The sequence below is a fragment of the Lissotriton helveticus genome, chromosome 3_1 (assembly GCF_964261635.1).
Source record: "Lissotriton helveticus chromosome 3_1, aLisHel1.1, whole genome shotgun sequence".
Classification (NCBI taxonomy): domain Eukaryota; kingdom Metazoa; phylum Chordata; class Amphibia; order Caudata; family Salamandridae; genus Lissotriton; species Lissotriton helveticus.
In genome coordinates, this window is record NC_136061.1 from 1399763897 (window position 1) to 1399788702 (window position 24806).

At 45.4% G+C, this 24806-nt stretch overlaps 1 protein-coding gene across 2 annotated transcripts in view; it reads right to left on the reverse strand.

The window, feature by feature from the left end:
- LOC144824986 (ropporin-1-like) overlaps window positions 1–24806 on the reverse strand; it is a 494190-nt gene that overhangs the window by 429075 nt on the left and 40309 nt on the right. The window contains exons 1-2 of one of the 2 annotated variants that reach the window (XM_078683913.1): window positions 5452–5518; window positions 699–811 (exon numbers count right to left, since the gene is read on the reverse strand). In XM_078683913.1, the coding sequence (XP_078540039.1) occupies window positions 699–758 (60 nt within the window). In that variant the 5' untranslated portion in view covers window positions 759–811; window positions 5452–5518. Of the gene's footprint in view, window positions 1–698; window positions 812–5451; window positions 5519–24806 lie in introns of those variants that run through there. The other variant, XM_078683912.1, reaches the window with a different exon arrangement.

A 24806-nucleotide genomic window follows, 5' to 3' on the forward strand; every position in this document is an offset into this window, starting at 1 on the left:
CAAGGGGAGATACTTGCCCAGGACGAACGTGCCAGCCACAAATTAAGGGGTTAATGAAGTGACCCTCAGAACATTTCTTGAATAAACCTCTCATTCTGAGGGACCCATTATCATGTACAATACTACCACACCCAGTAATCACTAATACCTCCATATTACAAATTCCAAAACTCACAATGGGTGACTGCATGGTACTAATACTGCATGTTTTCGCCATTTGAGGGTACAAACCCTGGTATCTAGAAGATATTACCTGCACAAATCTTTCAAAACATACATACTCAGACATTGCAATCCCAGGGCGCAGACTGCAGTTTGAACCCAAATAAGTATTACTGGCCTGAAGAATGAGGGCTTAAGAGTGTTTACAAAGGCAGGAAGATAGCCAGAATTAGGGGAAGAATGATGAGAATTGATTTCTCCTGTTTTCCAAACTGACCTCTAGGCTATCTGCGACATGGCCCTGAATGTGATGGTTGCCTGAAGCGTGTGAATAGACGGAGAAAACAATAAAAAATCTTTTTTTTTTTTAAAAAAGGCAGGAAGATAGCCACAATTTAATCGTACTCCTTGAAAAAAGAATGACAGAAGTGAGTTCACCATTATGTTTTAATGATCTCATTATTACCTAATTTATAACATTAGTATCCCTTAATTACAGTTAAGAGCCTTATCATATACCAATAGCAGCAACATACTGTGAAAGCTGGCTTATGGAGTTTTTTACAAAAGGGGCTTTCTGTAAATCTTCTGTCCATCGCGGTTCCTTTGATGTTGTAACCAAAATATATTTGTATTGCCGCTTGAGATCCTGAAATATAAATAATAAGCAGTCATCAAAATCTTTGCATGTGATTGGTCATTCATTGCTGTACATTTAAGCTTGGACAAAGGGCTTTCTTCCTACAGATATATTTTTAACCTCTAGACATTTTGAGCACAATTCATGGGAAAGCGAAAAGGATATACAGATATTTACATTTCCATCTGAATCTACTTTTATGTATTTTGTCAGTCCACAGACTTTCCCAGTAGTCCAACAGGAAGGGTGTGCCATGTGCAGGTTTATAGGTCTACTACAGGGAAGGAGACTGTACTTAAAATTCACTTTTTCTCTTTTTTTCCCCTTCGCCTACACCCCTACTAAATCTGGAGGTGACCCATTCTCTTATCCATCCTGGAAGTAAATATCCTGTCATCTTCAGTGTGTGAAGGGCTAGAGCGGAGTTTGTGAATGCCCACAACCTTAGGGGTCCATTACCATGTCGGGCGGATCGCCACCGGTTTGTCCGTCCACCACCCTATCGGTATTCTGGACCGCCCGCCATAAGGGCGGGGGTCCCGTTGGGGAAATTAGGATGTGCCCGCCACAGTGGCGGGCACATCCTTCATTTTTAGCATTGTGGCGGGCGGTGTACTCTGCACCGCCCGCCACATTGCTAAAAATGCATTTTCGCATTTGCATATACAAAGCGGCAGGCACCGCGCGGTGCCTGCCACTTTGTACATGCAAATGAAGGGGGGGTACCATAGGTACCCCCCCTGTGCACCCCCACCTCGGCCTTCACCAGCGGGGCCAGCAGGGGCCCCCCAAAGCAAAGACCGCCTGCCTTTCCGTGGTGGCATCGCCGCCACGGAAAGGCACCTATTCACAAGCATCCAAATATGGCTGGCGGTGTCTGATAGACACCGCCACCATATGAACCCTTTTCAGCCCCGGCCGCAAGGCGACCGGGGCGGAAAAGTGGCGGGCGGTGTTTGCCTCCGCTGCGGTCCCCCCCCTCCATGGTAATGTGGTGGGGGCAAAAGGGTGGCGGGCGGGCATTTCTGTCAGGTGGATCGCCACCGCCACCATGGCGGTGGCGATCCGCCCGACATGGTAATGGACCCCTTAGTGTTTAAGGGCTTTCACTAAGTTATATAGCAAATCACACCTTGTTATACAAATTTTGCAACCTTTATGTGGGATTTACAACTGCAGATTTCTCCAAACTTATGGCATAGAAATTTACAGAAGTAAATCCATTTACATCTGCCAGGCATCCCTTGGTGAAATCTTACCAGGTGCAAATGTAGGTACTTATGACCATAATATAGCTTTGTAAATCAGGTCCTTTAGTGTTCACGAATATTTTACTAATTCATTGATAAGCATATGTTAGATTTCAATAGATTAATTAAGAAGGTTGTGGGTTGCATAGGTCAATCAAAAAAAGTTTATTTTGGTTCCCAAAAACTTTAACTCCTTCGATGCTGATGACGGAACCGCTCCGTCATCAGCTGCGGTGGCGCTGTGCTGATGACGGAGCGGTTCCATCATGGCCCGCTCGCCGCACCTGCGCGGCGCGGATTCCGCCCCTGCGCTGTGCGTTCCATTGAGCGGGCGGGGCCATGACAGAACCGCTCCGTCATGAGCAGAGCTCAACCGAGGCTGGTGACGGAGCGGTTCCGTCACCAGCACGGGCGCGCCGCGTGGCCGCCCCGCTCCCTTAGCGCTGCGGCGCAATAGCCGCCCCAGCGAAGGTGTTAACGCCTTAATGGACCACATTTCATTCATAACAAACTCATAAAAAATAAGAAAGGCAACTTAAAAGTTAAAGGAAAAGTATGATGCTAGAAGCATCATATCAATGGAGCAGAGAAGATGGATTTCAATTACATTCATGGTGACTTTCAACTCCTCCAATTAACCTTGGTCCTAGGGGTGTAGCTATCAGTGCTATACCTGGGGCAGTGGTACCGCGGCCCGTAGGAGGAAAGAAGAGAACGGCCGGCCCTGCACCCGCTGCAGTTAGATTAGAGGTCACTTGCTTTGAATGATTTAAACACAGAACTTACCTGGGTCCTGGCACAGTTTACCCTGGGGAAAGGGGCTGCGGTGGGGATTAGGGAGGAGAGTATAGGGGAAGGGGAGATGGGAGAGGAAAGATATGGCTAGAAACAAGGAAGTCAGGAAAAGTTCTGGAGGGAGTAGGTGAAAGATAGAGAAGCAAAGACAAGATGTAGAAATGAGGGGAAGGAAGGCGATTTGGCCGGTAGTTTAAGGAGGGGTAGGTGATAGAAGGGTGGGGTGCAGAAAGAGGATGCCTGAGATTTAAAAGAGAGAAGAAAGGGTAAGAGAAAGAGAGGAGCAGAGAGGACAAATTGGGAGCCAAACCAAAGTGAATGAGTTGTGGTGCAGAGAGAGATATAAACAAACCTGGGGAAAGGTGCAGCAAGAGAGGAGAATCAATTAAAAGATATGTAAAGACAACAGAATCTGACCTGAGCCTTTTAGGGAAAAATATAGGTATGCTAATCAAGACAAAGGAGAAGACTGACACAGACGTTTTGGCTAGAGTGGAGCACAGGATGGGAATAGGGCACAAAATAGGCCCTGGCACCAAAATAGAATGGCACTCATTAGTGAGTTGGTTAGCTAAAAAGTGGCCTATGTTTGCAAATTGGGGTAGGCTTGAACTTGTAAAGATTCGCTATATGTTTTGTGCAAGGTATGGAGGGCTGCACGGAATTGAGCTTGCACAAGGCAATGTTTGTTTTAATATATGGGAAATGAACTGTAAAAACTGGTCCAGCAAACCACAAAACGCCCTCAGACAACCAAAATACCAGCCCTTACACTGACTTGTCAGACTGGCCCATCGAGCACTGCCTGATTGCCCTGTTCAACCCTGATGGAGCAGAGTGGACAGGTATTTTGGAAAAGCAATATATAGGGCCTCCTAACAATGGCGGTCAGACGAGTGTCCGACCACTATCGCAGAGGGATGGAGAACGACCGATAAGTAGTTGGCGGTTCCACCCGCCATATTATGATGAAACTGCTGTGTAGGCAGTCGGAAACATGCCTTTTACCATTGTGGCTTGTGCTGCTGCCCAGAAAAGGGCTGCAGCACAAGCCGCAGTAGTAAAAGGAATGTTTGCAAACATCCGTGCACTGTGTGCCAGGCACGATGTAGTGCCTGGCACACAATGCATGGATGTTTTGGGGGGAAGCCACATAGCGGAGGCCCACAAGGGATGGGGCCCTGCTAGGGGCCCCCAAAGTCCCTTCCCGACAGCCTTTTCATGATGGTGGGACCGTCATGAGAAGGCTGTGGGAAATGTACATTGTAATCCCTACGGTGGCGCCTGAGCAGGCACCGCCTTCATTGTAGGGATTGCTGTCCGACCGCCGCCCCTACAAGCTTCTTGAGCCTGTCTGAGGTGGTGATGGTTCCAGTATTGTAATCCAGCAGTCAGGCGTTACCCTAGTTGTCGGGGAGACCGCTACCAACGGCCTGTTGGTAGCAGTCCGCCCAACATCGTAATGAGAACCCAAGTGAGGAACAGCAATTTATTTAAGAAAAATTACTGACGCAGCTTCTTGAGCAAAGTGAAAGATAAAACATTTACTTTTTCAGTTGCTATGAAGATCAAGTTATAGTTCTTGAAAACTGATGAAAGTTAGTTGAAAAAGTCAATGAGGAGTAAAAGATGATTCCAAAATAACTAGCTGAAGAAGAAAACATAATTGGACAAGAGGAAATGTGATTGGGAGAAGGAGTAATTACAATTGATGAGACAAGAAAAACGAGAATCACAATTTTCATGAGGTTGAGTTTTGGAAATTACAACAACATGTTGTTTACAGCAACAAATAGACAAGCAGTGATCTGGTTGCAGAGAGAATCAGTGAAAAAGGAAAATAAAAATATGTCTGAAAGTCAACAGCATAGAATTAAAGTCAAAGGAAGAAATAATTAAGGCTAAAGAAATAGTAGACACAAAAATGTAGTGGGCCAGTAACTGACCCTTGAGGAACATCATCAAGTACACAGGATATTAAAGGGATACAGCCCATCTTTAAGAACTGTAAAGGAGCAATCCATGTAATAAGATGGAACCACTTACGTACAGTGCAATACTAATTTGAGATAAAGAATAAATAAAAATATACTGATCCACTATGTTGAATGCAGCAGCAAAATCAAGGCAAATGAAAGTAGAAGATTGTTTATTGTGTTGATTTTATGGAGACTTATATAAGATATTTACGTGCCATAGGTTCAAAACAAAAAACACACAAAAAAAAACACATAGCACACAAAGGTGAAAATCCAAAGCAGTAATCTGTTTTGCAAGCCCTACAGAATGACAATTAAACAAGATTGTGTACTATTAACTAGAATACTTTTCAGTCTTGTAATACTTTTTTCTTCTATTGCTTTCTTTACTTGCTTCTTGAATGTTATGTTCCTTTCTGCAAGATGTATGTAAGTAGATGGAACAAGAAAATTCATGAATACTTCATAGATGTTTCTTTGATGGCAACTAAGGGATGAAGTTTGACTTGTCAACAGCCATTTTCAAACAATCCAATGTTAGCAACAGCTGGAGAGAGCATGTTTAGATTTTTTTTTAGATGACCAATGTCACTATATGAATTTCGTATTTGTTAGGATACCTTACCATGTCTAGAATAATTTCTGTGTATCGCAGTGAGGCACAAATCATTTGAAAAATAGTCAGCGGTTGAATAGTTTCTTGTCAGTATTTATGGGTAATATGTAAACTCCAAAAGAAGTATAGCAGCCAGTCCCAATACTCCACCTGTTCCAAACAAGGTACTCAATAATAATCTGTAGGTTAGGAACCTGGAAAAAAATGGAAGAAACGAAATTACACAGGAGACACTGCTGCAGAATAGCTCCCACAGCAACCGATATCGCCTCAGAACCACTCCTGTGATATCTTGAATAAAAGAAATACAAAATACACTGCGAAACTTACGCAATACAAAATATACAATCTGTAGCATATGCAAAACTTAATGGCTTCATGGATTTCCTCCTTTGCCAAGGAAAGACTATAATAATGGGGAGCGCCTTTTTGTTTCTTCCTATGACCGGGACTGAGCTGCAGTTTTACCGGGACGGAGTTGCTGTTTAAAAAACCCTACCTCTCGCGGTACCCGCTCCGCGGGTCCCGCTTCGTGGGTGGCTTCTGTCAGACGAACAACATACTGCCCTGGAATCCATAGGAGGGGGTGTGCCTCTGCAGGTGGGGCTGCGAGCGTTTGCGAGCGCAGGAACTACTGTTCCCAGGAGCGCCCGCACGGCCTGATCACCAACACCTGGCCCGCTCTCCCCGCCTGCTCTCTCTCACCCTTGTGTCTTTAAAAGGCATTTGTGTTTGGATGGCCGGTGGAGCGCCTTTTTGTTTCTTCCTGTGACCGGGACTGAGCTGCAGTTTTACCGGGACGGAGTTGCTGTTTAAAAAACCCTACCTCTCGCGGTACCCGCTCCGCGGGTCCCGCTTCGTGGGTGGCTTCTGTCAGACGAACAACATACTGCCCTGGAATCCATAGGAGGGGGTGTGCCTCTGCAGGTGGGGCTGCGAGCGTTTGCGAGCGCAGGAACTACTGTTCCCAGGAGCGCCCGCACGGCCTGATCACCAACACCTGGCCCGCTCTCCCCGCCTGCTCTCTCTCACCCTTGTGTCTTTAAAAGGCATTTGTGTTTGGATGGCCGGTGGAGCGCCTTTTTGTTTCTTCCTGTGACCGGGACTGAGCTGCAGTTTTACCGGGACGGAGTTGCTGTTTAAAAAACCCTACCTCTCGCGGTACCCGCTCCGCGGGTCCCGCTTCGTGGGTGGCTTCTGTCAGACGAACAACATACTGCCCTGGAATCCATAGGAGGGGGTGTGCCTCTGCAGGTGGGGCTGCGAGCGTTTGCGAGCGCAGGAACTACTGTTCCCAGGAGCGCCCGCACGGCCTGATCACCAACACCTGGCCCGCTCTCCCCGCCTGCTCTCTCTCACCCTTGTGTCTTTAAAAGGCATTTGTGTTTGGATGGCCGGTGGAGCGCCTTTTTGTTTCTTCCTGTGACCGGGACTGAGCTGCAGTTTTACCGGGACGGAGTTGCTGTTTAAAAAACCCTACCTCTCGCGGTACCCGCTCCGCGGGTCCCGCTTCGTGGGTGGCTTCTGTCAGACGAACAACATACTGCCCTGGAATCCATAGGAGGGGGTGTGCCTCTGCAGGTGGGGCTGCGAGCGTTTGCGAGCGCAGGAACTACTGTTCCCAGGAGCGCCCGCACGGCCTGATCACCAACACCTGGCCCGCTCTCCCCGCCTGCTCTTTTTTGGCACACCCACAACACTTTATAACTGTATCTAGAGTCCCGCTGCCGGGAGCGCGCGGGAGCTGCCGGGAGAAGCCCGGGACAAGGGCGGGACCGTCTGTGGCCGTCAGAGGCCGAAGGAGGCTGGGCTGGGACACCCCACTAACATTTACAGTTCTGGTATTTCTTGTAAACAATTTGTGTAGTGATATTGCCCTGACCTGTTATTACATTGTGAGGTGGTACGAGGGTTAGATATATGGCTTGTTCTACAAGCACCTCCACCTTGCTGCCTTCCATGGGCGAGGTGGAGACTGCCGTCATGGGCCCCCTAGATACCTATTTTAAACGGTTGCCTCAGGATATTGATAGGGAAATCTCCTTGGCAGAAAGACGTGCTGGGCGTAGGCTGTCTATAGAGCTTATGAAAACCCCTGTTGAGAAACGCCAAAGTCAAAATTTCCCTTCACTGGTCACCCCGTTATCATCTATTTTACTACCAGTTATACATGACATTCCGCACGATTCACCTCTAGCCAATGAGTCATTGGGTATTTTCCCCTCAGACATAGTAGCCATTACTGTGCCCGCAGAGTCCCCAAATGTTTCCACTCATTCATCTACTGGGCAAAATGCTACACTAAAACTTTGTGTCCAAGCACAAGCTATAAAATCCAAACCCTGTCCAAAAAGGAAAAGGGGTGCTACTGTAAAAAAATGTCAAGCCCCAAAACCCCCAAGGAAATATAGGAAATTGGGCGCTAACACACGCCCTAGTCATGTCCCTGTAGAGAACTCTACTGGATTACCAACGGGAGAGGGTGAAGCCGCTTCAGTAGGTGTAGACACCATAATATTGGTAACTCCTACGACACCGTTATCATCAGGTATAGATCCCATTACTATAGCATCCCCTGGCCCACCAACATCTAACCCAGAATTCTTCTTAGAGTTGGAAAAATTAATACATTCCCTTTTAAACCCCTTTGAGATTAGACTCAAAAAGCTAGCAGAACAACTGGACCATCTAGAGCAGGCTAGCTTAGATAATTTTATTTCCACAAAATCTTTAATTAAGTCTTGTCATAAAATGGAAGAGAATGGGAAAAACCAACAACCAGTTGAGCGAGATGCAGGTGCCCCGTTGGTTGATTTACAACCTCCAACTGTGAGCAGTGCACCCAGCCAGCGGGGCAAAGGACAGAGTAGCAAGATTATCGCTGACCCATCGATTACTGCAAGTAATAGCAATTGCGGGAAAACTAAGCCCCACAGTACTGCAGCTAAGGGCAGAAAGGATAGTCCAAAAAACGCCGCCACTATTGCTAACAAAAATATTCCACCCTTGCCAACCACTTTGACAATTAGTCATGGCACATTGACAAGTAATGATAACGCTCCCTGTAAGAAGGGTGTTGGAACAAACATGTTACACGTTTCACAGGCAACAAGTAGGGGTGGTCCTCCAAGGGACGGAAATAGTATAGCAGAAGGAAATGAGGCTACTACAGCATTGACAAATGTTGCCCCACCATGCCTTGTTGTTCCAGAATGTAGCCAACCAACATCCCATGTGACTAAACTTCCGACTAGGATACCCCCGGTACAACTCACCCCTGATTCCTACCCCTATGTGGCTATCCTTACCAATGTTCCACCCTTATTGGAAGGACAAAGAGAAACCTATGACATGTTAAAAAACAAAGCTATGCATTGGTTACGGGTCAATAGACCTTTGCCAGGGGGAGTGGATGGCTTGATTATTGGGGTTAGAAGGGTCAACTGGATAGGGAGTACCTTGAAAAAACAGGGGGGCGAATGTATTATAATTAACTTCCAAGACCCAAGGGTAGTAGGGTTAATTACGAGACCTGGTTGGAGTATTAGCATTGGTGGGATTGGTGTTGTGGATCTTACCTTTTTTTATCCAAGACCGGTGGCCACTTATCTTGGGGGGAACAACGAGCCAGTGAGAACTAGTCTCTCTCCTTGGGCAGTTATTAACCCTTTTTCTGTCCCTAGCAAAGGACCAAGTGACTGTTATAAACAGGTATATAACCCTTATGATGGGCTAGGGAACATGAGGTGGGGATGTTGACGGAAATCAGCTGAACCTATTGATTTTGGGGATAATATGGCCAGGGGAAAAATCTGGGAGACAACATTGGCAATAAATGGGGATGTAACGTCCAATCTAGATGAAATGTTTTCTAACAGGGAAAATGGAAATACGAGGGGGGGGCATTATGGCATGTTTGGAAGATATGGGGGGTGAACCCAGATTTCCACCAACTATGGGTATAAATGATGGTAAAGATGCTAATTGTGCAGATATTGTTTTAGACGAGGGCGGTGATTGAGAGAGCTTGACCAACTTCCCGGTTATGCCAGTCATTGATGGGGGGATTTGTAAAGGCAATACTATGGGGAGGTTTTTTTCGTGGAACATAGTGGGGTTGAGTACTAGATTGTTGTCACAACATTGGATAGATTTTGTTAATGGGTTTGAAATGTGCTTATTTCAAGAGACGTGGGCTTGTGACCCAATCTTCCTCCCAGGTTACTTAAATTTTTGTATACCAGCGAGTAGAGGCCCTAGGGGCAGACCTATGGGAGGTCTAACAGTCTGGATCAAGCGAAGTTTACAAGTTAAAATAAAAGTGCTTGACTTAGGCTGTAAGGATATACAATTATTAAGAATATCACCAGAAAAGGGGGGTGTGATAGACATTTATAATATTTATGCTAGGGGTACATGTGCTGGGAATTCCCCTACCCTAGACGCTCTATCCACCTTCCTAGAATCACAGTCACTGGGAAATAGAGTGGTTGTGGCTGGTGACCTCAACAGGACATTTGAGCCCCTAGAAAATACGGAACATCCGATAGGGCAGGAGGAAGATGCACAATGGGGTATCCCAAACCTAAATCTTATACCAGTCAAGCGGTGGACAAAAGATATACTGTTGCTGAACGCGTTATGTCTGGAATATGGCCTGAGGGCCCTCAATGGCAGGACAAAGAGTGACCAAGGAGGAAATTGCACATTCGACAATGGCCACAATAAAAGCAGGATTGACTATGTCATTTGTAGCCTTGAGTTATGGTGTGGTGTAGGCGATATGGAAATTAAGGGTAGATTAGAAAGCGATCATAATCCCCTTTGTGTCACCCATTCCTGGTGGAGGGCCACGCCTGACAACACAGAGTCATGTAGCGAGATCGTACCTGTTATGGCTAACGACTCGCGAAGGGTGAAATGGCCAAATGTGTTGGCAAACCTGGCTTCCTTGGACCACATAAACTTGGAGGTGGATAAAGCTATTGCCGCCATGGAAACACTAAATCCTGTAACACCTGGTTCCTCTTTAGCAACAGACATGCACGACACATTCTTTTCTTTGATAAAACCGCATTTCATTAAATTAGTTAAGGTGAATAGAAAAGCACCCATTAAATTGGCGAGGTGGTTTAACAAACGGTGTAGGTTAACCAGACTGGAGTTGGGTAGGGCAATTAAAAGCAGGGATAAGGCTTCGATCAGTATAGCAAGGAAACAATACAATGATAACATCCGTAAGGCTAAGAAACAGTGGGATGAGGAGCATTGGGAGGAGCTACTCGAAGCCTCTGGGTCAAGAGATTCCAGACTTTTTTGGAAAATTGTGAAGTGGGGCAGAGGTGGTACCCCCAACAACCCAGATAATAATGTTAATGAGGCATCATGGGTCGAGTATTTTAAACCCCAGTATGCAGAGAATAGGGATACAATGGCCATATAACCTATCCCAGTGGTATTTTGCAAGGGAGACTTATTCTCAAATAAAGAAGCTGAACTGGTAATTTTAACACTACAAGGGGGGAAAGCACCGGGGTTAGATGGAATTCCCTCAGATATATTTAAATATGATAAGGTTCGGTGGGCAAGGTATGTGACCTTACTGGGAAATGCTCTAGCTAAAGGGGCTAAAATCCCAGAAATATGTAAGGGGGCAATAATTATACCGATCTATAAGAAAGGCGATCGGTCACTCCCGGCAAACTATAGGCCGATAAGTTTGATAGCCACTATACAAAAAGTGGTGGGGAAGATGGTGGTCAACAAACTTATGGCATGGGTAGATGAGAACAATGCTCTATCCCCCTACCAGGCAGGATTTAGGCGGGCAACCAGCACGGTAGATCAAATATTTCGATTTACCATGCTACGGTGGGGGACTGTACTTCTTGGTGAAGGCAGCCTCTATGTAGCATTCGTAGACTTGAGGGCTGCCTTCGACTTGGTGCCCAGGAGCAAGTTGTGGGTAGTCCTGAGTAAGATAGGGGTCCCACCTGAGTTGCTTACATTAATAATGCGTCTCCATGAGAGCAATTTCGCCAAAGTCCAGTGGGGGAGGAACGGGGAATCTACCATTAATTTTCCAGTCGATCGGGGTGTGCGGCAGGGATGTGCTATGGCACCCCTGCTGTTCTCCTTGTTCATTAATGGTATAGTGGATAGGATGCTGGATGCAAGGGTAGACGCACCATCGCTAGCGGGCATCAGGGTTCCTATCCTGATGTTCGCTGACGACACCCTGATTGTGTCCAAAACCCCGGCAGGACTCCAGCGAGCCTTGAACATATTTGATATGTTTTGTAAGGAACAAGGTCTTGAAGTTAATGTTAGTAAAACAAAGCTGATGGTTTTCGGACAAAAGCGCCGATCCCAACCAAGGGTATCTCTGAATAATACTAAGCTGGAGGTAGTAAATCTTTTTACGTACCTAGGGGTAGAGATATCGAGTAAGCCAGGTTGGTCGCGACACATTGAGAAGGCGGTACTGAAACACCAGCAGATTTCAGGAGCGCTCCGGGTAGAACAAGCAAAATCGAAAACTAGGCCTATAAAACCAGTCCTAATGGTCTACGATGCTAAAGCCTTGGGTGCAGCCCTTTATGGGGCTGAAGTTTGGGGTTTTGAGAAGCTCAATACCCTACAAATATCTGAGAACAGGTTCCTGAGAGGAATAACAAGTCTCCCCCAGAGTACCCCACTAATACCACTTGGTCTGGATTTAGGAAGGAGATTGGTTACTGACCGTGCCCGACTAAGGCCTATCCTTTATTGGAGGCGGCTTTGGACGACCCCAGAAATTAGACACTATGCTGATGGGTTTTTAGCCCTAGTTAAATCAGATGTCTTTCACAAAATTACATGGATGAAGATGCTCAGGGATGTTCTTGCTGAGCTCGGTCTCTCTAATCTCTGGGAAAATCCCCTGGGGGAAGTATTCCCTAGCAAAAATACTATAAAGGCCATTTATTGGGATTATATTGAACATAAGCTCTGGAGGAGTGTAAACTCAGAAACAATGGGGGGTAGATTTATGGAAATTAAAGTGAGACCTGCACTAGAACAGTATTGGGACAGTATAACTGTTCCGTTAGATAGGAAATTATTTTTCCAGTTAAGGGCAGGTTCCCTCCCCCTGAGGTCATTGACGTGTAGTTGGAGGAGTAGCAGTAGCTCGTGTTGTCCGGCATGTGGTGCCATCAATGAAAGTATTGCTCACTTTTTATTTTTGTGTGAGGCCTATGCAAACCCAAGGAAATTATGGCTGGCACCTGTTTGTAGAAATCTTGGGGTACTAAGTGGTGTTGAGGGGTTGAGAATCATTTGTACCTCCACCGAAATGCCCATTGCACTAGGAACAGCAAAATACTTGGGGTGGGCATGGTCCATCAGGCGGAGGGCCCTATCTCTTAACATGTACTAAATTTTATTCTTTTTTTGAGAAAGCTTGCACAAGCTATTATTAATATGTATTCTATGTGTACGAAATATGAATTTTAATTGTAATATGTTTTTAAATGTATGCAATGTGCTTTGAATGTACGAATTTTAAATTTTATGTTTGTGCTTTTATGAGTGTATAACTCGAATAAAGCTTTTTTTCAAGCTTTCAAGGTGAGAGAAATCCTTCAGTTCACGGTGTACCAGCAGGATGCAACACCCAATGACAACAGATGTGTACCTAATTGTGCGAAGATGGGAACTTACGGGGTATGTCAACTCTCCTCAAATACAGATGGGATTTGCTCCCACTGGTACGAACGAGATATGATTAAAGCTGTTGATTGTACTTTTAATTGGTGTTTCAATTGGTGTTTCATAGTTAGTTGGACAAACTTCATCTTGAATTTGAGAGGGAGCCAATCTCTCTTTTTCCGAGTGTAAAGCTTCATGCTGAACACTTTCATTTTCTTCGAACTTCTACTGGAGATCGAACCATGCTCACACCTTCTATGCTTCCCTTCAAGAAATCTTTTATAGTCCTCAGTCCTTATTTAGGTACAGACTAGAAAAAGAAATGTTCTTTTATGGAACACCTGATCAGGTCAATGAGTTTGAGTTTGAGTTTAAAACATTTGTAGAGCGCACGTACACCTGGCGGTTTCATGGCGCTATGAAGTACTGAGCCCAGAAGGGCAGGAGGGTCGGAGGAGGAGGGGGGGAATAGGACAGTTATGAGGGGAAGGCTTGTGAAAAAAGCAAGGTTTTGAGCGCCTTACGGAAGTGCGGATATTGAGTGGAGGATCTAAGGTGGGCGGGGAGAGAGTTCCAGAAGGCAGGGGCAAATGTGGAAAATGTAGTGCCCCCACCTTTTACGCCTAAAGCGGGGAACTGTCAGCAATTGTTGAGAGGATGAACGTAATTCCCTGACGGGGGCGTAGGCTTTGATTCCCGAGGAGATGAAGGCAGGGGCTGCGCCAGCCCGAGCCTGAAAGGTGATACATCCCATCTTGAACTGAACTCATTCTTGAATAGGGAGCCAGTGCAAGGACTTCAGGAGCGGAGTGACATGGTGGAATTTGGCCAGGTTGTAAACCAGGCGGGCAGCCTGGTTTTGAACCAGCTGTAATCGGCGCATACTGTAGGCGGGCATGCCGCAGTATAGAGCGTTGCCATAGTCTAGGTGGGAGATTACCATCGCCAGGACAATAAGTTTCAGGGCGGAAAAGGAAAAGAAACGGGAGACTTTACGGATAGTGCGGAGTGAGAGAAAGGAGGAGGAAACCACAAAGCTAACCTGGGAGTGCAGAGTGAGTTGGTCATTCAGTTTAATCCCCAGAGTTTTCACAGACGAAGAAGGAGAAGGGGGGGGACCTAGGGAGGGGGGCCAGAAGAGAGGGGTCCAGAGACTGGAGCAACCACCTGTCAGAACCAGCTCAGTTTTGTCTGGATTTAACTTCAGGTGGTTGTAGTTCATCCAGTCCCGGATAAAGATCATAATAGACTGGAACTTCACCATGGACTCAGGGGAGGGGGACAAAGTAAAAATAAGCTGGAGGTCATCCGCGTAGTTGTAGACGGAGACCTCCATTTGCTGGAGAGCGAAAATAAGAGGGGCAATGTATAAATTAAATAAAAGAGGGGAAAGGGAAGAGCCCTGGGGGACCCCGCATTGCACCTTCCGGAAGTCCGCCGAGTAGTCGCCCAGGCGTACAGCCTGGGTGCGGTCCCTCAGGAAGGAGGACAGCCAGACCAAGGCTGAGCCTCCGACCCCCGCCGCTCTGACACGAGAGAGTAAGATGGAATGGTCAACCGTGTCAAAAGCGGTGGAGAGGTCGAGGAGGACCAGGGCCTGGGGGTGGTTAGTGTCCATACCCTCTCTGAGGTTGTCAAGGACCGATAGCACTACGGACTCTGTGGAGTGTGCGGGGCGAAACCCGGCCTGACGGGGGGCTAACACACCATTTTCCTCCACAAAGGTACTGAGAGCTCTGGTGACATGGCGCTCCAGCACCTTCCCTAGAAAGGGCAGAAGTGAAATGGGGCGGTAGTTAACGAGAGCGGAGGGATCTGCGCCCCGTTTTTTTAGGATAGGGACAATGATGGCCGATTTTAGAGGTTGAATAACAGTGACCTGGGACAATGAGCTATTGAGAAATTTAAGAAGGGGCTGCGCACAGACCGGGTATATGTGCCTCAGGATGTGGGTGGGGCAGGGGTCAAGAGGTGAGCCTGATTTGACCAAGGGGAGAAGGGAGAGAAAAGCCTCCTCTGTCAAGAGAAGGAAAGAGTCAAGGCGTGCCCCAACTGGTGGACACTGGGGGTCGACAAAGGAAGGGGGGGAGAAGGGATGTTTGCTTTGATGTTAGAGATTTTGTCCAGAAAATAAGTGTTTAGAGAGTCGCATAAATCCTGGGAGGGGGTGGGTTTGAGGGTGGCTCTGTCGGAGTAGGCAAGGTCGTGAACAATAGAGAAAGTTTCTCTAGGCTGGTTTTCCGCAGCCATGACTTTAGAGGAGAAGTAGGCAGTCTTTGTAGTCAAAATAGATTTTTTGTATTGAGACAGGAGGATGGTATACTGGGTTTTGAGGTTGGGGCAGTAGTCTCGTCTCCAGGCCCGCTCGGCATGGCGCACAGTGAGTTTAAATGCCTTGAGTTCCTCATTGAACCAGAGGTTAGCATCGTTCACACGTCTGGAGGACACCCGCCTGAGGGGGGCGACAGAGTCGCAGCCTGATAGGAGCCAGGAGTTAATAGAGTCGGCTTGTGCGGAGGATGACAGGCCATGTAGATCCGGACTAGATGCAAAGAGTGTGGCGGAGAGAGCGGGCACATCCACCTTGCTCCAAGGTGTTTTGGGGGAGCGAGGGCTTAGTGACTGGGCTAAGGTGTAGGGAAAAGGACATCAAGAAGTGATCAGACCAGGTGCAGGGGGAGATAGACAGGGAGGCTATAGGACAATTTAGTGACCAAATTTGATCCAGGATGTGGCCTTGAGTGTGGGTGGGGGAGTAAATGTGGGAGTCAAAGTTGAGAGAGCGAAGGGTGTCCGAGAATTCTTTAGAGATCGAGCATTCTGCGGGGTCGGAAAGCCAAAAGTTAAAATCTCCTAGTATCAAGATGGAGGAGTTGTTGACCGCTAAGGTGGCCACTAGATCTTGGAAACCAGGGAGAAAGAGTTTAGAGGATTGGGGGGGACCGTACATGAGCAGGCAAGTAAGTGGGACTCTAAAAGACGGTGAACGGACAACTAAAAAGTATGATGATCCGAAGGAGGAAAAGGTTAACGGCTGAAAGGAGAATTCTCTACGGGCGATCAGAGCGACGCCGCCTCCCGCTTTGCCAGAGGGTCGGTCGGTGCACAGAGCATAGTAGGCAGCGGGAAGGGCAGCTAACAGAGAGGGGAAGGAGTTGTCACAAAACCAGGTCTCTGTAAGAAATAAGAGATCCAGTTTGTGTGAGTCCAATAAGATGAAGAGTTTGTGGCAGTGCTTAACTGCTGACCTGGTGTTAAGATAATAGGCGGACAGGGTAGTTGGCATGGGGGGGGCAAGGGGGACAGGGGGAGGGAAGGGTAAGAACAAGTGAGAAGGGGGAGGGCGCAGGAACGTCAATCCCAGTCTGTCGATGTGCGACCTCACGGAGTCCTCCAAAGGCCACGGGCCTTGGAGGGAGTGGAGCTGAGTAGAAGAGTATTGAACAGTCTGGGCATGATGGAAGGCCCCTGGGCCCGGTCGGCCGCGGACGGGCGCAGACGGGCTTACCTTTGGCGCGCCCGCTGCGCTCGTCCGCTGCGCGTCCGGAGGATGCACATGATTTATGGATAGGTGGGGCAGCGGCGGGGGGCGTGGCCTCTGAAAAGGGGCATGGCCTCCGGGCTCGCGGAAATGGGGGCAAGAGAAGATTTTGATTACGATGCCGCGGCAGTGCTGGATCTGCTGCGCGAGCTGAACTGGGCTGGAGCGAAGTGAGTAAGTTTCTAACAGCAATATACAAGTGACATTCAATAATCAAGGTTTAAAATTAGATCTCGCTCCCGGCTTCCGCCTCAGGAGCTCAGTGCTTATGGGTCAGGCGATTGTAGTCAGCGTCTATTTGTAGGGCAGCGGCGGGGGGCCTCTGAAAAGGGGCGTGGCCTCCGGGCTCGCGGAAATGGCGGCAAGAGAAGATTTTGATTACGATGCCGCGGCAGCGCTGGATCTGCTGCACGAGCTGAACTGGGCTGGAGCGAAGTGAGTAAGTTTCTAACAGCAATATACAAGTGACATTCAATAATCAAGGTTTAAAATTAGATCTCGCTCCCGGCTTCCGCCTCAGGAGCTCAGTACTTATGGGTCAGGCGCTTGTAGTCAGCGTCTATTTGTAGGGCAGCGGCGGGGGGGGGCCGGGCCTCTGAAAAGGGGCGTGGCCTCTGGGCTCGCGGAAATGGCAGCAAGAGAAGATTTTGATTACGATGCCGCGGCAGCGCTGGATCTGCTGCGCGAGCTGAACTGGGCTGGAGCGAAGTGAGTACGTTTCTAACAGCAATATACAAGTGACATTCAATAATCAAGGTTTAAAATTAGATCTCGCTCCCGGCTTCCGCCTCAGGAGCTCAGTGCTTATGGGTCAGGCGCTTGTAGTCAGCATCTATTTGTAGGGCAGTGGCGGGGGGCCTCTGAAAAGGGGCGTGGCCTCCGGGCTCGCGGAACTGGCGGCAAGAGAAGATTTTGATTACGATGCCGCGGCAGTGCTGGATCTGCTGCGCGAGCTAAACTGGGCTGGAGCGAAGGGAGTACGTTTCTAACAGCAATATACAAGTGACATTCAATAATCAAGGTTTAAAATTAGATCTCGCTCCCGGCTTCCGCCTCAGGAGCTCAGTCTCAATCTGTTTCCTCTGCATTTTGGCTGTTACTATTTTGTATTTTATGTATTACGACTTAACTTACTGGACCATTTTGGTCTCTGGACTGTATTGGTATATCTTTTAGATCTGTTCTTGCTTTGCATATATAGTGGTTGGATAAATGGTTTAAAATAAACCTTCATGCATTGAGATAACGGACACTTGGTCTTCACTGTGAAGCGGCATTGGTTTGGCAGAGATTGAAATTCATTTCTGATGCTAGCTCCCTCACAACGCTTCAAATTGACTAACAAAGTTCCATAAAACCTGAGGTGGAATTTGTTTGATGATTTTACCAAGAGATTGAGGTTTATATATCCCTGCTCCATCATGTGGGAGTAGAGTACGGTTAATCATTGTGGGCTAGAATAACCTTGGATAAAATTCAGAGTTGCACAAGCCCAGTCTGAGCCCTTACAGTCCACAACCCAGTTTGGGGGATCAGCAGTGCTCCAGTCGTTCGGAAGGAGTTTTAGTAGCTGAGGAGAGTGAGTATTAATAGGGTTGTGATGGCCTGACTGGGACTCCCGAATGGTAACATGGGTGATGTTTATTATAAAAACAACAGTAATCCTTTGTTTAGACAGAGGAGCATTTCGCTGCCACTGTTGAGGTCGCCAATGTAGGAATCTCCAGCCCAGCTGAATCGTGCTTACATTCCTAAGAAGGACGATAGCCTGCTCTACACAAGAACGGAATCCCAGATGAAATATACCTATAGGTAACTGGGGAGTTAGATCACCCTAGGGTATTCTGGCAGATTCACACCCCGTAAGCCCACTAGGTTAGGAAGCACATGGTAGGAGCATAGATATGATTATACATGTATCCTTATAATTAGTGTAACAATGGTTGAGCTGTTCATTTTCTTTACGATTCTAGTAATGCTGATTCCTCTACTCCTAGCCAAAACATTCAGCGTTCTGCTTAACCACAACCTTAGCACAGACCTTGAGGCGTCCAACAAAGACTTACATTTTACACCAAAACTAATTTCTAACACCGTGTCAAGAATCAGATCTGGAACAAATGGCATACTAGTCCAACTTTTAAGAATGACATAGATCTATGGAGTTCCATACGTCTCCTATTATACCACACATGTTCATCTACTGCGCACACCCCCGAAAGTTAGAGAGGCTCGATACTTCATCCAATATTTAAGGAGGATGACAGATTGGATACAAGCAATTTCCTTCTTATTGTGCTGCTTGATATTGAAGCCAAGAGTTATGCCTCACTCCTCTTGAAAGAGCTGGAGTCCTGGGAGGAAGAAAACAAACTGTTCCCATTTTGTCAAACCGGCTTGAGGACAAACTCATCACCAAGAGACAATATAGTGGCCATATCCTTTTTAATTGAACAAACCCTAAGCCGCAGCGTTCATCTTTTATACGTATGTTTTATTGATCATTCCTCCGCCTTCGATTCAGTAGACAGGAACAATTGTGGCAGAAATTACAGAACTGGGGAATTCCAAATAACCTGCTGCGGGGGCAATAATGTCGATATACACCTTAACTTGAGTGAAGATTAAGCTTACTGAAACAGTCACAACAGGGAAAATACAGACAGACAGTGGATTAAAGCAGGTGTGTGTCCTGGCCCCTCTTTTATTTAATCTGTACACAGCTGACATGTTTTCAGCCCTAAAACATGCGAATCTGATTCCACCAAAAATAGGGGCATCTAAGATTATAGTACTGCAATATGCAGATGATATAGTGTTATTGGACCACTCGCAAATGGGTAATCAAAAAGACCTGAATGCTATTCAAAAATATTATGAAGTAAACAAAATGAATGTCAACGGGGCAAAGACAAAAGTGGTTGTCTTCGGACTAACAAACAAGAAAGAAAATACTGTTTGGATTCTGGGCCCCCTTAAAGTCTAAAGAACAAATGCCTATAATTATCTGGGTGTGTGGCTGACAGCAAAGAGGGGACCAAAAATATATTTGGGCCAACTTAAAACCAAGTCGGCACTGATCACCACGAGATTAAGCCAACTCAACACAATTTTAGAGAGCCCATCTACAACACCAATTCAACAGGTTCTCTAGGCCTCCCTTTGACCAGCACTTAACTACGGCCCTTCCGAATAATCTCACCAAAACACTTGACAAATTTCAACTCCAAGAATTTTTAGACTCCCAAACCACACGAGAGGTTACATGATCCGATTAGAACTGGGTTTGGTGGCGCAAATGTTGTCTAACATGGGTGCATTTTTAAAATACTATTATAGGATCACTAAGGCACCACCGAACACCTTGAAATTAATTCTCCAACAGATCTTCACCCTAAAGATGAACCCTTGGTCAAATTATTTAAGCATATCAGAGGACACACTCCAAATAGCTCTGTCAGTGCTTTACAATAAACTGCTATCCCATTCAGCCCTTAAAAAAAATCCTTAAAAGACAGATAGAAATGCCGTCAATGCTATCTGATTTGGCAAAATTAAAATCAAAGAGTACACCGGCATTTGCAGCAGTGGCCACCTCATATGACACCCACGAACCGCAGTATCTGAGACCACACCCATACCTTCAGCCGCGATTGGAAAGTCATGTTTAAAACAAATCATGGCTGCAAGGTTGATGTGCTTACAGACTAAAGAGATGCACCCAAAATGGCAATCCCTTTCATGATAGTTAAGTGCAGACTTTGCGGATACCAAAACAAAACATTTGACCACCGTTTGTGCTGCTGCCCCATGCTTTTGAAAGCCAGTCTTACCTTGTTAAAACCCTTGTTCCTAACACATGGGACACAAACCTTAAAGAGGCCATGAATTTGGTTTTTAACATAGTGGAGGCGTGCGACTTGGCAAAATTTGGAAAATACATCAACCTGTTAAAAGTATTACTTAAATACACTGACAAAGTCCACTCACCTCCCTTACTAAGATTATAAAGAGTTATTGAATTTTTAAAATTCTGAATGATTGGCTTTTTATGTATGTTCGGATGGACCTTTTTAATGCTTTTTTTATTAGCTGTTCGCATAGTACATGAGTAGACAGCAATTTGCTTTATGGCTTCCTAGATCGCATGCACTTTAAACACTGTTTTGCCACTTAAAATATTTTGTTCAGGTTTGAACAGGCATCTATCCTCAGGTACTATCTATGACTCCCAAACTTTCACGGGACTTATTTAAATCTAATTTTATTTATCTTGCATGCAAGACAATAAGGATTATATGTATAGTTTGCACAGCCTTGCCATTTTTGCCTACCAATGATCTGGTTTTAGCCTTTGCTCTGCTCACAATCTTGCAATTTTAATTCATGGCAATTATTTAATGTGGCTTAGTATGTTGAATATCTTCGAGCTTGTTTACGTCTGGAAAGCAACTTTTTTTTACAGCCTTTATTTTCACCAGACAAAACCTGATTTACATTTAAGTTTCTGTACACACATTGTGAGGATATATTTTAATTACTCTATAAAGGAATTGACTGACTGCTGATTACTCTGTTCGGTTTTCTTCTATTAATCATTGCAGCACACATATATTTTGAGACCTCAAGGGTGATGCAGCTGCGCTCTACAAATCCTGATTGATTGACTAAACCACATGGGTTCGGATGACCACATCATACCCATAAGGTCAAGCCCACAAGAACAACTACAAATCCCATTAAACATGAGGCAAAACAATAGGTTAGAGAAATACTCATAAAACTTGAATATCAGGGTGTAATAGAAAGTTACACCTCACCAATGAACAATCCTTTGTTCCAGTAATGAAGCCAGTTTGCTCACATGGGCTATCAATTCAATGTAATAAATAATTGCCTATCTTAGTGTCCTGTTTTTGGTATACCAGTTGTCAAGTGATGGCAAAAGTCTAGTGACACATTTCCTAAAAAAGTGTTCGCTTTTACAACCACCAAACAATGAAAAAACTCCAATCAATATTGGGCTTTCTAAATGTTGACAGAACATACATACCAGATTATGCACAACTGATAGCCATAGAGGCAATGGTACAGACTGCTGCCGTTGCAGCAGTGACTCATTCCAGCACAAGCATAGATGGAGACATTATAAAGAATGTCACGGCTTTGCACTGTAGCACCCCTTACCGAAAAGTCTTCCGATAAAATACTCCTACCATCTGAATACCCGAAACTTGCAGTTTGTTCATCTTCCCGAAGTGGGGGATAGAGTACTCCCTAATTCTAATCAAAGCTTAGGATTCATCCTAGCAGCACATGAGGGTCTAGCATCTGCTCATGCAATGTGACATTTGTTAACAAATAAAGATTTCCATCACAGCTCACCCACCACAGACACTTCTATTGAACTCAAACAAGTCTCTCACTTTTGTTTATTTGGACCACTGCGGACCCCTAACTTCTGATGATTCTTATAAATACATCATGTTAGCAGTGGATTCCTGCTCCAGATTCCTATGGGTGTGGCCACAGCCATCGGCTGACACTTAAACTGTTATAAACGACTTGCAAGTCTTCCTAGGCACATATGCAGTAGCCGCATTCCATTCGCACCAGGGTCCAGTGTTTGCCTCTAGGGCTTACTGATACACCATGGGAATATTGGGTGAGATTGTGCACTCCTCCTCCCTATAACATATCAAGGGAAATGCAGTTGTGGAGAGGAAAAACTATGACTTAAAGCAGTCTTTAACAGCTAGAGTATTAGGTTCAGGTTGCAGTTGTGTCCATCCCCTGCATGGGGTACAGAGAGCCTTAAACAATCTGCACATGCATTTTTTATTTGGTTAAAAAGACATACTTTATCCCACCCTGGGTATATATAGTGGATTAAAATTTGTTACTTTTCCTCTTCTTTTGAATTGGTTTTGTGACTGTCTTTTTCTTGCTTCTGAATAGACACTATTTCCCAGAATGCGCTGCTGTTGAACTGGAAGGCAAGGCTTTGAAGCCTCATTCTTCATCACAGAATGTGCAAAGAGACCTGTCCCTTGTGAACATTTCATCTGTTCCGGTTCCTGATGGAATTGTTTGGGATAAGGTACCCACATGATACCAATGGAAACTTTACAAGTTCCTTACGTTTTTTGTATTTCACTGAATGATGTCATCACTCCTGGCAGCATCTCTGATGATTGGGACATTCATACAGTAAAGCAGATGCTTGATGATTTAGAACATTATACTGTATTTGAAAGTGAATATATGTATACTGGTACATCTATTTATGATGAAATGTTTTGTTTTCACCATTATGGTCACCAATATTTCACAAAGCAATTACTCCATGTGCAGTTTTTAAACATACACAATGGGAACACTGCCCTACACCAACAATGAGTAGTTCAAAATCATTTACACAGAACTTTGTATATTTTTCTGGTCACAATCCTGTGGACCCAGAGTCCTAATATAATAAGTTTCTCCCGTTACCGGCAAAGGAAAATATGCTAACTGACACAATACTAATTTATTTGGCCCCTTTCATTTCACTGGTGTTGATACAAGGGTATGACTTTTGGAAAGATAACATTGAATTGAAATCCATCTGAGTAACTAAAGATTGGCAGGTTCAGGGAAATGAGGTTTTGTTTAGAGCATGCTTTTAACCACAACAAATGGTTTTCCTGAACAAAACAGTGCAGCAAACGCTCTGTCTCGGCCTAGCCGGGTGTATAAGGGATATGCATATAACAAATATTCTGCAATTTGCACATTTTGAAATTTGAGAACAAGTCATAAAGTATACGGAGGAAACATTCAACATTATGCTTAGGAATGGTACATACAATTCTTCCTGTTCTAGTCCAGAGTGATGGTTAGTTTCGCCATTAGATACCAATAGATGTCATGCATGTTTTCTTAACAACATGAAAGAGTTTTGGATCAAAAGGCCAGGCCTATGTTACACACAGACACAACATTCAGGAGTGGAAATAACATATAGCGTTGGAAAGTTATACCTGGACTGGCTACGACATTTAACCTTACATGAGGTGAAACAACACTTGTCTCTCCTTTCTGATGACATGGTCCTACAGGATTTCAAAAACCACGTCAAAAGCGCTTTTTGTATGCATTACACAATGAAGTATGGAAGGTTTCACCGCCGGAAGCTGCTGAGTGAATACATGAAATTGACAGAGCAAATTTGGGGAAGGTTTTAGTGGATGTAGACAATGGTATGAATACATTATCCACTCGGATATATTCTCTGGGTAACATTGTGTCATCTGCTATTGACATCATACAGAGTGACACGACCCTTTTACACCATGGGCAGACGCAGCTTAGGTCTATTATGTTACTGAGCTGGACTTTGCAGGCTTTGCACAATGCTTGCATTCCATGAAATATTCAAATGCCACAAATTATTTTTTACCTTATAATTTGACAAAAGAACAGAAAACCATGGCCAGAAAGGTAATACATGAATTTATTTCTCTGCCAATTTAAACTTTTCACTTTAAATGCTGCTTGCAACATTATCAAGCAGGCAGATATGAAGCGCTAAGGGAGGGATTTATACATGAGACATGGGTCTTACCTTTCACTTACAGATGTAGGAATGATGCAACTGTGTTTTTTCTTAGTGGTATAGACTTCGAGAACACTTAAGACCATTCGTTAATTTGCAGGGAAGTTATACTTCATGGGGCATGTAATGCGTACAAGGCAAACTTGTCCTGTTATCTTTAAAGTTTCCCAGCTGCTTTAATTCATCCGGCATTCACATTGTTTTCAAATGGGAGCTATTTGATGTTGGATGACCAAGGTTGCTGTGGGATGAAACCAGGAATACCATATATGGCTATGGTTTCTAGGGTTGTGACCTGTTGTACACAAGTGCTTTTTCCACCAGCCCGCACAGTTAGGGAGGTGACAGTTTGGCCTTCAATTCCAATTTCAAATGTGAACATTGATGCTTCAAGCAGACTAAAAGCCATTCTGTTTCAGAAGGAAGTTGCCTAACATCTGCACAAGAGATGGTTGATCTTCAGGTTGCAAGGTCTTCTTCTTAGATACAGTCTTTACTTTGCACTAACCTCCCACACCTCCCACACCATTTCGG